Below are 19,325 nucleotides of genomic sequence, written 5' to 3'. Positions count from 1 at the left end.
CAGTCCTACATTCATGTGGTGAGGATTATGTGACGTCTAAGACAATGTAACTGTATTGTAGAAGAAACAATTCCCACCTTATACAAAAATAAAAACATCAAAATTCAAATACATAACAATAAAAAATTCTAACAAAAGGGGCTTGATGGACTCGCCTTGTCCATGCCTCCCTCTTGCTCAGAAATATGGGGGCTCAGGAGGTTGCGGGGGCTGGGACTAATATGCACATAACATAAGCTACCTCCAACTCTGGGATCTGTGTTTTGACATTTGACAATTTATATTCTACACCGATTACACCTTACCATTTTTTTTAAAAACAACAAAAGTAAAGCAAAACACAACAATGGGTCAGCTTACATATGTCCAAGCGGGACTTTTTGATGGCATTTATACGAATGAAACTTTTTATAAAAGTTGTGGAGCGATTTTCTTTTATTTAGATATTCAAATAATAGAAACACTCTGAAAAGACATAACGGTCCCCATTTGCTTTAAAAAAAGAAGAAAAAAAATGCAATATTTGTCATGCTGGCAACATATCCCAGTCATATAATCATCATAAAATGTAGTGTGCCATATCAACAGAGGAGATCACAATCACCCTCTCCAATTGGTTACAATTTTATAGAAAAGGAAGGACTTATTACTCCTCTAATGCCCTACTGACTTCCTCACTCATAACCTCATCATGCGCATGGCTCTAAGACCTTTCTAGAGCTGCCCCCACTCTCTGGAATGGTCTTCCCCCGAGAACACATTTGGTAATATCCTAGCACCGCTTCCTCAGGAAAATGCGTTTCACAGTATTATCTTACTGCTTCCTCTGGAAAATTCTATATTGTACATTTTAGTACTAGATCAAATATTCAGTTTACATCAAAACGGCAATCTAACTATTGGTCTATAGCAGGGGTGTTAAACTCTGGCCCTCAACTTTTTTTCTTTTTGGCCCCAAAAAGAATCCTTAATATGAACTGCTTCTGGCCTGCCTCTGCATTGAAATAGGACTGCTACTACAATTGCTTGCATCATTCACATCAGACTTTTTTAAAGATGCAAAAAATGTAGGGAATTGTATTAGCGGCATAATTTCAGAGAGAGGGAGTTCCAGCAGCGGGCCCCTCATAAGATTTAGCCTCGCATTGGCCACGTCTGGCATTTCCAGCACTCCCCCCTTAAATCTAACAGGAAGGAAAAACTTCCTCAATTTTTTCAAAAAAATTTCAAGGTTGGCCCACGATTTTGTCTAAGTTTTAAAATTTGGCCCACTGTGTATTTGAGTTTGACACCCCTGGTCTATAGGAAGGACATTTTTTGCCAAAATTTGGCAGATAAATATAATAAGTCCCCTGGTCAAAACATAAAATTCAACAGAATAACCTAACCCTATGTGTGTCCTAGGTAGAACGCTTATTACGTTAAATTATCACCCAATTTTGTAAACAAAGGAAATTGCATTACAATCTTTGTAAAACGTCTTCTCCTATTGTGTTACAAATGCCATAAAAACCCTTCTTGGGCAAATGTTAGCCTTCTCTGTCGCATTTTACTAATTTTGGATTCTTTTTTCGTGCTTAAAGAAAAAAAAAAGAATAAAATTGTGCAGCCAATTTTCCATCTATAACCCCCCCCCCTAACCCCCCCCCCACCACCAATGCCATTACATAAAATCGCCATGCAGACACAAGACAGGGAATGTATAGAAAAAAAAAATAATATATATATATATAAAAAGTTGTCGAGCGAGGTCTGCTTACCAACACAGGACTCCCCAGATATGGAGTAGGTCCCGTTGTCATGGAAACCGCTTCTGCACTCGCAGTGGTACCACCCCGGGAGGTTAGCACAGCGGGAATGGTTGTGACACTCTATGATGCCCTCAGCACATTCATCAATATCTGCCTCAGAGAAAAACACAAGCCAGGCAGAAATTAATTTCCTTTGACACTGAAAAGAACAAAGCATTTGTCTATCATCCGTCATCGCAGCGCACACACAAGGTGATTTGCTTTAAATTTTTTTTTTCCCCGGTTAAACATTGAATTTTTTTTTTCAGCCTAGTAAACGACTAGAAGTGAGCCGGAGGGCGATTCATTACTGGTAATTACTGGGAGGTCGATCAATGGACTCCGTTTTTTTTTTTTAATGCCGGGAGGATTGGAAGTCATTGAGTCTCGGTTGTGGAACTTTCTACCGGTTGTGCGCACATATCAGCGGCGGATTAAATAAAAGCCGCGACCTCCGGCTGTACTGCCAGACTCGGAGAAAGTGATGAGGGTAATGATGGCGGGAAAGTGTCTAAACCCACTCACTGACCTCTACTAGAAGATTTCAATTTACTAAAAAAAAACCCTATTGATCCTGCCATGAAGGTCAATGGGACTAGGGTGACCCCTAGTATTGCTGTTGGGGTTAATGATGTTCAAGTTGACTCCTTTTTAGTACCTACTTTGTGCATCACCACAAGCTCAAACTGTATACTTTAACAACAGGCTTACAGAGCAGTGGTTACAAATGGCAGTGAGCATTCTCATTGGATGGTAATGTAAGAAACCATGAAGCCCCTTGGCAACCATGAACCAATGAAAACCCCCTACCACTTTGTACCTTGCCAATGGCCTTACAGCCTTCTGTGTCAGTGAGCGTGATGTCAGGAACACTGCAGCCCCTTGGCAACCCTCAGCCAATGAGAACTTCTACTATTGTATAACTGTGACATTGAACCACTTAAACCCATTGCCAAGGGGCAGTTAGCGTTCTCATTGATTGCCCTTTCCCTCACCAGCCACCCTTACTACAAGCTAATAGGAATGCTTTCCAGTATATACATTGGCTATTAGCCTACATTTTCCAGTGACTGTGAGTGGTGGTGGTGGTGAGTCCTGTTGGTAATGTAGGCAGCAGGCAGAGCCCGTATCGTGTGGAATGGTTTGTTTGCATTATTCCCAAGTACCCTGGCAGTCCATGTGGCGTGGTCCTGCATCACCCATCACCCAGCTTCTAATGGAGAATGCAAGTGAACATTTCAACGCTCATAACTCATGGCCCACTGTTGTCACCATCAGGACACCCACCCTGAGAAATGCCGTGCAGGTAAACAGGAAGTGGCTGCAGGAGATCAGCAGTACTGAGATATAACAAAGGATGAAAAATAAAAAGAACACACACAGCTAATAAAAATGTCATTCAATAGAGGGCTATAATACGCGAATGTAGCATTGCATATATCAAAATTCTGGAATATTCTATCAGCTATACCCCTACCCTCAGTTGGTACCGGATGGATTACCCAATAAAGTTCCCACTGGCCGTGTATTTCATTGCATTTTATAAATGGGGGATTATACCCAGCGCCACATACACAGGGCGTCAATGTGCCCATAAATCCCCCCAAATAACCAATTACAGGGATTACCAGGACCATTGCAGGGCTCTTTGTGTATAATACGGAAATAATTGTGGCCCATGCAGGGACCGGCACAGGTGCAGAGCCAATTACATTGTGTTACCGAGCACGAGCCAAACTCAGAGACTTCTCTGCGGCTCCAACCGTGAGACCTTCGCTGCGACAAGGACAGAGCGAGGGAGGACGGGGCTGCCATTCCCTGCGCCCCGGCCAGAGATTTAGACGGGTGAATTATTATTATGCGTGTGCCAGATGTGTTGCCGTTGAATGCAATGTACACATTGAAAAACATTCTGCAGGCTTTTTTTTTTTTCTAAAAAGGATATTGAAATGTTACAATTTATAATGAAAGCATAAATGTCAATATATCGGCTGCAGCACTCCAATCCCTTCAGCACCAGAACTACATCCACATGACACCAGAGAGAAATTCATGTAAATGGCTTCCTGTTATTGTCACCGGAGGGGAGAGGCCTGGAAGACAGCCCGTCAGTGCTGGCGGAATACGGCGTGACCATCATCACCACCCCCTTCTAACAATGTTATGGTGCTCCAGAGAAAAAACACAAACATACAATTACATTAGAAAACGGAACATCTAATTAAAAAATAAAACTTATATACACTGATGTCAACCAGACAGCAAATAAGAAAAGAATAAACAGACCATTTCAACTTTCATGTGCAGTACTGTTTTTGTTCCACTAGATGTCCTCCTGGCTGGAGGTTGTCCAGCATCATCAAGTCCCTCCCCAGCTTAACACTCCTTGGTCCCGCCCCTTTTTATTCATTGGATTTAAGTACTTTCAATTATGGAGGTTCGGCATCACATGTGGGATTGCTAGGTAAAGCAATGTGTTTTTCCCATTCACCAGCCACAATCTGCCTGCATTGCATGGAAAAGTACAGAGAGGTCCTGTCCCCTAACTAGATCAGTCCAAATGGGACTCCAAACCAACAGTGTTGGCTTTTGCAAGAACCTCCTGCAAATACATCAGAGCACCACCTGCAATACTTGTTGGGGAGATTCTCCCTTCTGATTTCCCCTTGGAAGAGGCACACGTATACCATAGCAGCCCCCAACCAACATATGGCCTTACTTACCAATGGACCTGGAATTTGCCCCATAAAAGTTTACTATGACCCTACCCATCCAACCTTATCAACAGCTCAACCAATAAAACCCCAAAAAAGAAAAAGATAAACTAAAACCAAAAATAAAGGCCGAAGAGGAATATATCTGGAATTAACTCAACAACAGGGACCTTGACCAACGTTCAAACACGAAGCAGGGTTTATATTCAGAAACCCCCAAATTCAGATCCTGTGCTGTACGTATTGAGCACCCCCTGGTCTGGAAATAGAATTGGGCGGCACAGGCAGAGCTACGGCCATGTAAGTAAATTGGCCCGAGTATGAGGCGTAGAAAAGCCCATTCATACCTCGCCATGGTGCAGAGGGAGAATGAAAGGAGAACTGAATTCTGACCTTTGACCTATTGATTTGTAGCTGCTGAGATCTCTTCCTGCGGAGTTCTCATTGATCTGTATTCTAAGGCTGAGGATATCCAGTGCAGGGCCGCCGAGCCTTCTCCTTATTATCATTACCTCTTAGAAGAGCGCGGCTCAGCACCACCACAGCCAATGGTTTGGTTTATGAGATCTCCGGTATGCTGCCGCCACCCCCGAAGCCGGAGTAACCTCATCTGATTACAGCTGGCATTTGACTGGCATATCTCTTACAGCTCCAGCCGAGAGCGACCGGGGATTACAATTATAAATTTGCAAATTCATTTTAGCAACGACTTTAAGGTAATTAAACTCCCTTTTAGTCATGCTGCTCGCAAAATACGACTGATTTGAGCAATTTGTTTTTTTTCCAGGACGCCCTCAGGACGGAACCTGCCGGAACAAAATCTTCTTTCTGATCTTTGCCAATGGTGTACCTAATTGTCACAGAGAGGAACAGCTTTGGTGCATGGAAATATCGCCTGTTTTGGAAGCAGCCAGGCAACTGTGAGTTGGTTTAGGCCCTTGGCTTGTCATTGTGATCTTATAGCATTCATAGGCCATTCCAAGTAAAAACACAAAAAGCTCAGTACACACGAAAGTGGATTTATATTCCAAAAAAAAAATGAGATTTATTCAAAGGTTTTATTCCATCCAGAGTTTTCTTGGTTACATGGGTGCCATGTTTGCATTTGTATTTCTATCTTGTTGGTGGGGTTCCATCTGTTCCATGGGATCAACGCTGGTGGAAAATAATAATATTTGTCTTGAAATTATTCAAAAGTTATTTTTAGGGTTCCCCCATTGAAAAAGATCCAGAAAGGCTGATAAAAAAAGAGAACAAAGACAAAAGAAGAATTTCTGTCCAATATTAATTAAAATACTTACATAGGATCTTCATTAAGTACAAAACATCTTTACGCACTCTTATACAAAAACTTCTAAAAAAAAAAAAAAGCCTGACAAAGTTATCAACTAACAAACATTTAGATGCTTACTGACGCGTTTTGCCGATGAAAGCGCTTCAAATGTTCATTTAAATGCTGTTGGGGCTGGCAAAGTGCCAATTATCAGAAGCTGCCAATGAACCACCATTCACATGAACTTCTAAGGGTAAGATTTACCCTCACCTGACGCATTCTGAACCCCTCCACCCATTCCATTTCATGCTTCACCTGACTTCATTTACCTGCGACATTACAGGTGGCTTTCAGCACCAACGTCGCCTATTCTCTCTTTTTCAAACGCACCGAAATGTTCACTTTCTCCTCGTGTTTACTTTCTAGTTTATTCGGAGGCCCCTTTGCGATTTGCCCTCTTCCTCGTTATTAATCACCCGCATCGTAAAAAGAATAATTACCTGGCACTTCTCATTTATGTTTCCAAATTGTTTCCATTTCTTTTTGTACTAATAAATGAAAGGTTCTCCTTGCATGAGCGGCGACGCTGTTTAAACATTTTCATATTCGGCTGCACAATATTAATTATTGTGTTATCCTCCGTCAGCAGACACACGGACAGCGATGACGCCGAAATGAATCCCCCGAGGGCTTTTATGAAAGCCGAGCCATCTTTTTAGGAGGTTGCTGAAGTTTCAGCTCACCGGGGGAAAATCGGCTCCCAATTTGCAAGAGAATTTTGCTCCATAAATTTTGTCCACCCTTCGAAACCGAGAAAACGCGACTAATTATCGCGTAATTCCAAAGTCCCAGTTTTTACTCACTTGCAGTAAACTATTAATAACATAAAATAAGGCGCTCAGCCTTTTGGATAATTGCATGTTAAATCAACCGGCGATTAAAAAATTTCCACCGGTAAAGGCAAGAAAATGACAAAAGTCTTGCGTGGTGGCAAAAATAAGTGCAAGGTCACCGGGATGAATTATAGAATCTCTCCGCCTTCAGCACATATAAAGCACAACAGAAGTTTCTGGAAGGGGAAACATTTAATTTCCATATAATATTGATTTCTAACATTGTATTTCTTTATGAGGCGCTGTATCTTCTGATTCTAGCTCAAGTGATGGCATCATGTGACCAACAGAAGCCACACTATTGGCTGCATTCATTAAGGATGTGCAGGAGACCGGTACCCCAATGTAGACTCCCTCCATACTCTGCAATATGGAAACCTCCACTAGTACAGACTTCACTTTTTATATATTATATTTTATTTATTATTATATACCATTGCTACTCAAGCAATTTAGCAATATAAAGTTAATAAAAGTTCTAAAATAATCAAAAAAGTCAGTGCAATATGGCAACGTGTAAGCATGCTGTATACAGCCACACCCCAATCCCCTTCCTGATATGTAACGTTCTACTTCTGTGATTGGTATCCCCTGCAATAGGAATTTATTTGATTCTTTCTAAGGCATGAATACTAAAGAGATGAAGGCAGAGCAGGGTTACTGATTAGAACACTGAGATTTGCTGGGGTGGTTATAATGGACACAGCCCACCCATTCAGGACTCCGGGGAGAACATGGTAAAACAATCCGCTATTTCCTTATCCTGGAAATGCATATGGATCTTTTATTTCACTTTAAGTCGACCTGTCATTACATGCATTATCTATTCATTGCAAGCATGCAGCACTTCCAAGTATTACCTCTCACCATGATCCTAATGCTCACAGCTATCTTCCTTTCTCCCTTTTCTTTACAGACATCACTCTCCATCTTCTAGCTGGACTGAGATGTAAATCCTGGCACCTGTGCAGTCCTTGGCTGTGTTTGCAAATGTCTGACATAGATCAGTCCCAGTTGCAGAATCATACCATGAGACAAACTATAAGATAGTGTTGCAATCTGATCACTGGGGGAAGGAAATGTTCCCTGCTGCCTGCAGCAGACTGATGGAACAATATAGGCATAGGCACAGTCTCTGGCAGCTTTTTTGCAATAGAAGTGGAGCTTTTCTGCAAATTATACCATGGCTGTATATTGTGACACTCGGTCCAATTGATCGGACTTCAATACATCACATGTCATATCTACCCCTGAAGAAGCCTTTGAAAGGTGAAACGCATCAGTTACCTCCTAAGCGATTATAATTATTTACTTCTTATATTCTGGGACTGTCTGCTGTGAATGTGAGAATGATATCTCATTGGTTAACACTATTTTATAGTAATGAGTGTATGGTGCCAAAATTCAGCTTTACATGTAATATCTTTACCTTTGTTACCTTTATGTATGTATACATTCAGGTCACTCTGTGAACTTGTAGTTTGACAAAATATATTGTTTGCATGCTTAAAAGCCCATTTTTTTCTGTCTATCCCTTTTTTTCATGATGATAATGAGGATATTGATAATGGAGACACAACTGTTCTCCGCTCTCCTTTAATTTCCCAAACTAGAGAAAATGTTGCCCATGCTCTCCTAGTAGGACACAACTTGTTACATTAGAAATGTTTCCAGCTGCCCTGACGGATCTCCAGTCCCGATAACATGATGTGACACGATGACACCGGCGGAGAGAATCCGGCACATGGATCCTCGTGAACAATCAATCCGGATGAGCCCCAAGGGTGGCCAACAACCTTGCACTATTTTTAGTGGCTCCAATGTGGACAATATATCACCAGTGACAGATACAGGACAATGAGTGTAAATTTATTCAGTGGGAAGAATGTCCCTTACGTTGGTGGTCAATGGGAAGAATGTCCCTTACGTTGGCGGTCATTGGGAAGAATGTCCCTTACATTGGCGGTCATTGGGAAGAATGTCCCTTAATTGGCGGTCATTGGGAAGAATGTCCCTTACACTGGCGGTCATTGGGAAGAATGTCCCTTACATTGGCGGTCATTGGGAAGAATGTCCCTTACATTGGCGGTCATTAGGAAGAATGTCCCTTACATTGGTGGATAATGGGAAGAATGGCTTTTACGACGTTGCTGTTCAGTTTGGAAAATATCCTCTACATTGGTGGTCAGAATGCTACTTATATTGGTGGTCTGTGAGAACAATGTCCTTTACATTGGTGGCCACTAGAAGAACATTCCTTCCATTATAGTGGCCTCCCTTACAGACATGGCAATATATTCCAATCTGAGTTGGATTAGAACTTTGCAAACACAGATATGAGATCAGATATGAGCTCCATCAGCCACCTCAAGGAACCCCTAACACCCCCTGGAGGAACCCCAATAAGAATGATCACACTACACCCTGGAGGACACAACATTTTATTTCAGTCCTTGTTACATCTCCATGCTGCTGATCTCCTCCAGGGATGGCTTTGGTGCAATTACATTTTATTTGGCACCAAATTCCACAGTAATACCCCACCATTTGTTGTGTTTTTTTTTATCTCTTCTTTTATATCATCAGCCCATTAAAAATAAAACGTCCGTGTGTGTGTGAATGAACACTTGTGGGAATTCTCTTTGCTTGCTCTATTCCTCTCTGTCCCTCAGTATCTATGTGCTTGCTGCACCTTTACCAATCCGTCAATAATACCAAAAAAACATTCTGAACTCTAATGAAATTCCTGAAATGTTTATGGGTTTCAATAATCCTCTGTGCTGTGTGTATGAGGGCCAGATGGGATGCCAACGGTCCGCTAACCGGCACTGTAAAACTGCTGAGCTATGGTATATGTGATATACAATGTCATCCCTTATATGCCAAAATCCAAGAATTCTCCACGCTTTGTTCCGTGCTGGAAGATACGTGATCGGAATCTATATCTTTAAAATAACCCCCCCAGCCCCTCCACTGATGGCTTTGCATTAAGCTGGATACAGTGTATTATCTGTGATCTCTGCATGGAAAGTAAATTCCATTTCAAGGAGAAGGAAAACCCAGTGATGATCTCTGGGGATGATTCTGCCCTTGGAAGGACATCGGGATTATCGCTTGGAAAGGTCAGGCCGGCTTTCCCCAGAAGTTCACATCTATTTTTACTCTGTTGAGCTGCCGCGCGTTCTGTGTGATACGTTCAGCCAAAACTCAATCTTCATCAATATATTAGAAACTCATAAAGTGTCACCAGCTAAAAGATTCATCAAGGGGACGCAGCCACCCCCACCCAGAGGTTATTCATCCACACATTGGTATTGGGTGCACCATAATCATTTATAATTGCCCCTCCTCCATTTTTCTTCATTTTTAGCAAAGTTTCCCAGTTTGCAGAATAATTGTTGCCAGTTAATTAATCAATTTAACAAATTGCCTGGGATTGCTCTTTAAACTCTTGCCATCAGCAATCTGTAGATTAACATTTGTCAGCAGGATACCCCATACTAGGTGGCCATTAATGTTTTCAAATAACTAGCAGAGGAACTTGCTGCTGGCTATCCGAATGTGCTGTGTTAGCTCTGATCCATGATAACAATCAGAAACCAATCATTATGATTCCCAGCTCTTTAATTCATATGACAGTTTTGATATAATGATCATATAGGGCTATATATGACAAAAAATACAGACGGCACATAGTATACCAACCTGAAGATGGCGCTGTGCTTTTTTTTTAATACTGTATATGTAAAATAAATTTACAGTATTGAAAAAAAAATCTGTGATTTCAAATGCCCTTTTAATTTTTCTTTTTGAGTCTGCAGGCAACTTTTATTTTCTTTTGCTGTCAAAAAAAGTAAAAAGACAATTTGCTTGCAAGTCTGACAAAAAGATTTAACAATGTATAATGAGTGCCAAAATCCTTATTTTTTACCCCCACAGAGCTTAAAGTATATATCACAGCAAAATAAAAAATTGAGGTATGTGTATGAATTCCAGGACCATTTTCCATTTTTAAAGTTTTGTCTCCAATTAAAAACTACGAAAGTGCAGCAAAACACCTGTTGTTGTGCCAGAAATGCTCTCAGCTCCTAATTTCTACTTTGCAAGCCGATACCTCACAGCATGTGTATGGACTGAGTGGTGTCAGCCCTGCCAAGTTTTTTTTTTTTTTTTTTTGCTAAATCCCTCCCCCTTCCTGCACAAAATAGCAAATAATTGTTATATAAGACAATCTAAATGGGGGAAACGATGGCCTTGAGATAACACAGGAAATACAAGAATCATCAAGAAATGTTTTTCCCCTTCCAAACAGAACCACGGTTGAGTTGTAACTGAGAGGAGGCTGCAGACATTGCTTGCTATCATTCCTGGTAGTAAGCAGATTTTATATTTATTTAAGTATTCTTTTTGTTACAAATTCTCTTCAATATTTTATGTGATTGTGCAAAACATATAAAACCAAATATGTTATTGGAATGTTAAAAGCACAATTTCAGCTTCAACATTCCTAACTTTATTTAGCCCACTTCCTGTGAACCTAGGGCATCAAGAAACTGCCCCCTGGTGGTGCAACTCAGGTTGTACTTTAACCCATTTGTTTGTATTTTCTGCTTGCAATGACCTCATTCTTGATGATCCCACCAGCAAGCTGTATCCACAGGTACAAGGAAGGTAATTAGACTTGGATAGGGTCTACTCAAATAGAAAAAGGAGGTCTTTAATGTTCCAAATGTAATAAAGTGGTGTTTTACTTCAACCCATTTACATTGATGAATGACTTAGAATTTACTAGAGATTAAGTTTAAAGTTAACTTTAAGTTTAAACATTAGTCCATAAACAACTATTTGTTAGGAGTTTACAAAAATACAAATGTTGCATTTGCATCCTTGATCCGACGCATTTCACAATACTTTCTTCTTCAAGGAACATCAAACTGTAAAATTCACTGGTTGGACTATTGACAAATGCGGGGCAAGAATGTCGGTTGTGCTGTATCACCCGACTGTTTTAATGAAAGAGCCATTTGGAGGTACGACGTCACGTGCATTAAGGATATGCGACTGTGGATAGAGCCAGATCACTAAAAGCAGATGGGAATCGGCAACAAAGCTCTAATCCCTGTGTGTATGTAGGGTAAGATCAGTTATCTGAAGGTTCCTCAGCTGCTGTTTGGGGGGATAAAGGACATTTATCACCCCAATCAACTTTATTGCTGATTCTCATCTGCAATTAGTGATCTGGCTATCTACAATCAATTATCCCTAATGAATGGGACCTCATACTTTCAAATGGCTGGTGACAGGTGATACCACACAACTAATATTTGAAGATAGAATATAGAATTTCAGTATCCGTTACCCATCTTCTCCCCTGTGATCTGCTTTCAATATGTCTTTGCCTACAGCAAGGATAACCAGATTCAAGATCAGAAAATTGAAAAATATGACGGTCCAGGTGAATCATTCCCTTCCATCCTGCCTACATGTCCCCTTTAAAAACATAATCACAACAATGAAAAAAAAACACCTACAAGGAAACAAAAATACCTATTTGTCCTCTAATGGACCCAGGACGGATCAACGCTTCACTTCTGTCATCCAATTCCATGTTTGTTTACACGCAGTGATGCCAAATCAATAAACCACAAGGCAAAACATTCTCCTGACATTTCCCTCTTGTCACATATTACAGCCCAGCTATGAGAATATGTTCCATTCCACATGAGGTCAGAGGTCTTTTGTTACGGCAAGGTCATGGAAGTCCTCTGTGGCTTCTGTAGTGGAGGGAAGGTCAATGCTCAATTTCAGGAACAGTTATGAACACATAAGATATTTGCTATGTGGGCCAAAGTCTATGCACCGCGTCGCCTATATGAGCTTGTTGGACATCTTATTGTAATACAATGGGCATTATTATAACTTCTCCAGGAAGGCTTTCTACAAGATTTTGGAGGGGGTCTGTGGAATTGGTATTTAAGGTGGGATATTAATTGTGGATTGGAAGATCTGAATTGCGTCTGTGTTTCAGTTCACCTCAAAAGGCGTTGAGTAGGGTTGTGGTCAGGGCTCTGTGAAGGACACTCAAGGTCTTCACACCAAACTAGCCAATGGAAATCCTCATGGAGCTGGCTTTGTGGACTGGGGCACAGTCATGCCGGAACAGAAGCTGCTAAAAAACTGTCCACTCTTCCAGGAAGTGTGTCTGTGAGAATTTGTACCCAACGTAGCGTATTGATAGCATATTGGAAGACCTGGATTGCAATTGGTGTTCCAGTTTATTCCAAAGGTGTTCAGTAGGGTTGTGATCAGAGCTCTGTGCAGAACACTCAAGTTCCTCCACACCAAACTAGTCAAGGCAAATCCTCATGGAGCTGGCTCTGTGCACTGGGGCACAGTTGTGCCGGAACAGAAAAGATTTTTACCAAGCTGTGACCACAAGGTTAAAGATGCATAATTGTCTACAATATCTTTGAATGCCATAGCATTATTACAACCCTTCACTGGCGACACTTGAACATATATGGAGTAGTGTCCAAAAACATTTGACAAAGGTACCTGTGATGGTCACCTGTTCACAACATTTTGCCTATATAGTGTATAAATGTAAACTAAAAAATAGTATGTTATTTGGATTAGCAAAGGATGTGATCTAGATCTAGGTTGGTGAGTTTCCCTTTCTCCAAATCACTAAAGCAACAAAGCTTGGTTACTAACTCACTCCCGGCTTGTTGATGGATAGTAATGGAAACCTCCATGACCGGTTGGCTCATATTGTAAGCCAAGTGGCACCAGTCAGCGGAGATTATGGGTAAACTTGTCAATATGGATACAGTGCATGATGTAGTTCTACTTAAAAATATTTAATAAATACAAAGGATGTTAAAGAAAAATGTTTCTTGAAATACATTCTAAATCACCCCAAATCTTCCATATCCTCTGCACCCTTCCCCAGTCACCTCCTAATCTGTATATATTCATATAATCGCCATCGTACCACAGAGCCCCCATACGTCCTTGAGCTCTCTCTCCGCACTTTCCGCACTCTCTGCCAGTTGGATGCTGCTGAAATGACAGCTGACATGGAGGCTGAGTTTCCTGCACCAGCCAGATGGTGGTCAGATCATTATGAATGTTCCGGAGAAAAGGGCTTCGTTCTCGGATAATGGGATTTGTTACATTTCTTATTGGCTCCCATAAAAAGAGGCCGCGTTTTATAGTGGATGCCATCAAAATCAGGCATAATGCTGAACGACATTTTTTAAAGGCAAACAGAAGCTGGTTGAGGATATTAAACAGAATGTTGAAGTTTATCAACTTTGCTTGAAAATGAGATAACGGTCAGTTCGCAGTGGCATAACGATCCTTATAGGAATTCTAAGAGATCTCATCTCATGGTAAAAATGCAAACATTATCATGATGCTGAATTTACTAAAATAAAACACATTTGATTTCATTGCAGTGAATGCTATAACCCAATCTTTTTCTTCTTTAATGGGACCACCAGCTCACAAAGTGCACTGGACAGCACATTGCAGGAGAACATTCACCAGAGATGATGAATTGGTGCCATTAGGTCAGGATGTGAAGTTGGGAGCCTTTTTGTCCAATTGTTGCATGCGGTTACATTTGCATTGCAGTTATGGAGGGGTTAAGGCATGGTACAGAAGCTGTGCTGTGTTCAGCTGCATGTCTGAATGGGGCCCAAAAACAGATTAAATGCAGACCTTGTATGAAATTGTAATGTAGCAGAACCCCTTTCAGAAGCTAACTGCACAATTAAATTTTAGGAACTGTGCCTTCACCCCTCCATTACTGCAATGCAAATGCAACCACATGCAAACGCTTGAATGAAGGGGTTCCCAAATGATTCCATACAGATACATGGCAGCAGTTGTGCATGTGATTGAGCCATGTGAAAGTGAAAATTGCCATGCATGTTGGAATGTGTTGAATTAGCCCAATGCACCACAACACCGACTCACCATATCACATGGAAAATATTGCTTGCTGTTTTTGCAATACACAGCATAGGGACATGCATTGTGCTGTAGTGGGGTTTGGAGTACCAGTCACATTGAATAGCAACCCAATGCACCTATACCTGGGCTGTGCTTTTTAACGCGTGGGTATACCCGGGCCAAGATTTACACTAAGATACAGTGAGCAGCTCAGTATACAATTAGCGGGCAGGTAAGTGCTCCTAGTGAACAAGAATCATACAAAGATTCCTCTAACTAATGTATTTTTTTCCACTTTTAGATGATCTCAATTAAGATATTTTAATTTGGTTTCATCCCTCTATATACCCCAATAGGAGCGATGATCTGCTCTAATAAGGCTTCTAACCCAATACCGTGCTCCTAGGTGAGCTACCGTGTAAACACATGAATCCAACCATGTGATGAGGGACATTAGATTGTAAGCTTCTATGTATTCTGTACACACTCTGGTATATCTAGGCCCTAAACCTATACTGTGCATATATAACGATGTGCCCTTGTGGATCACAAAGTTTATTGTGCCAGGATTTGTAGCTCCTTATTGCTTTTAGAGCCCAATGCCGCATTTCTACCAATAGCTTAAATTTTACAACAAACCCAACACCCGAGCATATTTATTGTGTGTCCATTGCAGTGTAATAATGGGCAGAGTACAAACACGCACTCTCTGTAATAGGCATGTTGGGACGAACACCATAAGAGGCTCAAAATTGCTCTTCAAACTTTTAACACAGCAGGCGATGCAGCAATGTATTATCGCAGCGTGGAGCGCTGAGTGACAGAACGTAACACCCATCGTACGTCGCCTACAGGTACGGCAACCCAGCGATTAAAATCATGGCTGGGTACAATTGCAGCTCTGGTTGGAGGGGAGGTGGGGAAACGTTATTATTATAATCATCCATTTGTACAGGCGAAGTCGTGTTCCTGAAAGATGCTGTTTCCTTGGGAAGGGTGCTGGTAAAGTGTTTATCTACTTTTGGATCCCCATAATTTGAGAGAGACAGAATTTATAATGTTGTTAGATGACGAGCTCAGAGAGCTCTGTTAAAATCTTTTTGTGTTGGTGTATCAGGTGCCTTTTCTAAAGGAGGACTCCAAATCATGGATTTTGGTGCCAAGGCCCAGGTACTCAAGGCTTTAAATTTGGCCTCCAGCCTTCCCTACAATAAATCAGCCTCCTGGCCTTCCATCATTAAATCAGCCATGTAAGTATGTATGTATTTATGTGTATGTATGTGTCTGCGGGTCTGGAACATGATTAAGTATCATCCAATAATCACACTGCCACATAACAACCATTTTTGGATAGTTTGTGTTTACCGTCTTCAGGAACTTACTGCTAGGGATTTCTGGATCAATTACTCAATCTTCTCACTCCTTCCCTTATATAAACAGCCCTGGCCACGCACTCATTTTAATAATTTGTGTAGGATTTCAGTGCTGCCAGGGAAACAGCTGAAGCAGGCCAGAAGCGGTAATCACTTATCCGGTCAACATCCAAATTGTTCTCGCCCTGCAGAATACGACGCAGCTGGTGTTTATGGCAGGATGGAGTTTGGGCTTTCGCCAGAGTATATTTTTGCTCGATTACCTCTGATAAACCCGGCGCCTTCAGAAGGTTAAACCTTGCTGCTTCCAGGTTCTGCCAGCTACATAGCACTTAAATGGGCGTCTGACCCAAAGCAAGGTGTTAAAACGTACGGTCAATCAGCGGTCTGCGGGAAGAAGAACCTGTAAGTGAATTTTAGTGTCCATTTTCACACCGATACAGAGAAAATATATCAGCTTAACGGCATCATTTCTGCCTGAATCCGGACGCGTAAAGACAAGCTGGTCTTTTATTTTTTTTGCTTGAATCAATATGGTTTTACCGTGCGCAGAGCCGCCATATACAAAAATACAGAGCCAGGAGCTGCCCAGGGTGCTGAATCTGATTGAAAAGTGGATCTAAGGTCAAAAAATAAAGATTTGCTAGGCTATAAAAACATTTAGGAATGGTAATTACTTTAGAGGTACCCTGAAAAATATAAGTTTTGTCCTAAATTTTTTGTAAAACTTACTCTTTGAGCCTAGGCACTTCCATTCTGCATACCTGCATTGCACCTTGTGCCGGGGCACCTGTGTTTGGAAGCCCTATAGCTGTAGATCTGTAAGACGACACTGCTGTCTCTGACTGCTAATCTCATAAGATTTGGCGTGAGATGTGGTCATTATTATGATTTTATTGGTTATCCTTACTGGAGGGGAAGCTGTATCTGAGGAGCTGCAGGGCAAGAATCACCCTGCTTCAATTAGCTTGTTAAACAGATACAAAAAATCATCCCTCTCTCTTTTTCCTTAATAAATCTGCCTTCTAGCCATAAAATCACCCTTCAGGCATCCCTTTACTTTTGCATTTGTATCGGTTCATTACCTTAACTGAAATTCCTTAATTTCATTTTTCTGCAATGCTGAATTGTTTGTTTCTGTTTGGCTACACGCACTCATCCACTGTATTAATGGAGGGAGCCATTGTTGTCACCCAGGCTGACTTCAGACAAGAGCAGCTTCATTCTATGCTGGTTACCTGGCTGGCTGTTTTACTTCCACCAGCCTCCAAATGTCCAAAGGTCAGCAATGGCAGCTGCATTTAGTTTGTAATAAATATAAAGCCAATGTTAGCTATATTATGTCTTTGTACAGATTTGGAATAATTTTTATGCCTATACCTATGCAGGTACTGCTATACAGATTATCACAAATTGTACTAAATGCAAATACTCCTCTTCTATTCACTTTTATATCCATATCACATGGTTGTGATGACCGGAGCACATTCCCTAGATTACAGCTGGCCCGCCCCAGGGTGAAAGATCTTTGGAAGAAGGCCCAGCCCAGTTCTGGCGGGCCAGTCTGCCCGAGGCCATTTTAGGCTCTGGTAGGCAGCCTGCTGTGGGGCTGGAGAGCTTGTTACAGTCGCCGTGTTAGGAAACATATTTCCAGACATTGGAAACGTGTGCTCGTGTCTCGGCCAGAGGTAATAGGTCCATTAAGGGAACATTCAGCCATGAGACAGGCACAGCTGCTTGTTTGGGAAAGAGTTTGATTTATGAAACCGTCTGGAGGACCTGGAAGGAAAGTACATTGCCCATTAATTACTGATAGTTACATGAATAGGTGTAAAGACGGGCCCAGCCTGTTGGTGGAGAATTTATTAAAATCCACTTTAAGAGCCGGTTACAGCACAGAATTATATGACTGAGCCCTGCTACACCTGGCCAGAGTAGATGGAGATATAATTTACATGTTAAACCCACAAATAATACCAATAACGTGTCCATGCTACATTCCCAGGATCTTATTACCTTGTACACCATTCACATTACTGAGAATATCTTCACCTGCATTGGCTTATCCTTCAAGGAGGATAGGAGCCATTTTTGTACTGCCATTATCAGACTTCCACCTACTTTCTGGGCTGAGTTGCCAGTTAAGTGGGGACCCAAACTTGTCAATCCTGCTCCTGCAAAGTAGCTCCTATCGCATCCTCTGACCTACATAATTACATTTTCAATGAACACTGGAGGAGGAGAAGATTGGGGAAATACTTACTCCGGGCTGCAACAGACTGATCCCATTATATGGCCTAGGCAAATTCATTAATTAATCTAGGGCTCAAGGATCTCCAATATTAGTATGATCTCCAATATTCTCTGTAGTGGCCAGAGAAAAGAATACTCTCCTTACGGTGGTGATAAAAAAAGGATGGGTACCCTTACGATGGTGGTCAGAGGAAAGGGTAATCCACCAGAGTGGTGGCCCAAAAGAAGAATACTCTACGTAAGATGATGGTCAGAAAGAAGAATACCTCTCTTACAGTGATAGTCAGAGAGAATACTTCTTTACAGGGCTGGTCAGGGAGAAGAATACTCTCTTTTTGGGGATAGTTGGAAACAAGAATAACTCTAGTGACTCTAGTGATGGTCAGAGAAAAGAATAGTTCCCTTTAGTGGTCAGAAGAACAATGTCCCCATTATGCTGGTGGTCAGAGGCTAGAATACGCCTTACGGTTAGGGTAGAAAGTAGAAAAAAACTAATTCTGGCCATTGTCAGAGGAAAAAATATTCCCCATATTGTGGTGGTCAGAGATACAATAACCCCGTTATGCTGGTGGTAGGAGGGAAAAATGTTTGTTTTCTTTATGGTGATGGTCAGAAAAAAGAAAAACCCCTTTCCGGCGATGGTTAGAGGGGAAAATATTCCACTTACAGTGGTGGTCAGAATACTACATACAGGCACTTAAAAATACCAATGGTGCCATTCCTCTGCCTCTGACAAGTTGCATTAGACCCTAAACTTTGCAGCCTTCATCAGATGAAAAATCAATCAGCCGCAGCTCAAAGGAACCCCTAGCAATCTCTGAAAGAATTTTGGTTCGGAATAGCTGCTGTATGACTTAAAATGTCAGGAATTTAATAATGAGAACATAAGACAGAATTTTGTCCTCAAATCAATAAATTGCAAGCAGAATTGTTTTTATTGAAGAGACATACAATGGCTTCTTAGAATGTACATTCTTCGCATGCTTTGGAGCCGTGATGAATAAATGATTGTGTACATGTGAAAACATTATATCATCCTGGTCATTTAAGATGGTCAAAGATCCTGAAGT

At 41.3% G+C, this 19,325-nt stretch overlaps 1 protein-coding gene across 1 annotated transcript in view; it reads right to left on the bottom strand.

The window, feature by feature from the left end:
- Window positions 1-19,325, bottom strand: part of NELL1 (neural EGFL like 1) — a gene marked incomplete in the record, with an annotated part of 387,865 nt that overhangs the window by 32,704 nt on the left and 335,836 nt on the right. The window contains 1 exon segment of the mRNA XM_072422315.1: window positions 1,761-1,901. Within this exon segment, the coding sequence (XP_072278416.1) occupies window positions 1,761-1,901 (141 nt within the window).

Source organism: Pyxicephalus adspersus, chromosome 9 (genome assembly GCF_032062135.1).
Source record: "Pyxicephalus adspersus chromosome 9, UCB_Pads_2.0, whole genome shotgun sequence".
Lineage (NCBI taxonomy): Eukaryota > Metazoa > Chordata > Amphibia > Anura > Pyxicephalidae > Pyxicephalus > Pyxicephalus adspersus.
The sequence above is the reverse complement of the archived record's forward strand: the minus strand, read 5'-3'. Positions and strand labels throughout refer to the sequence as shown.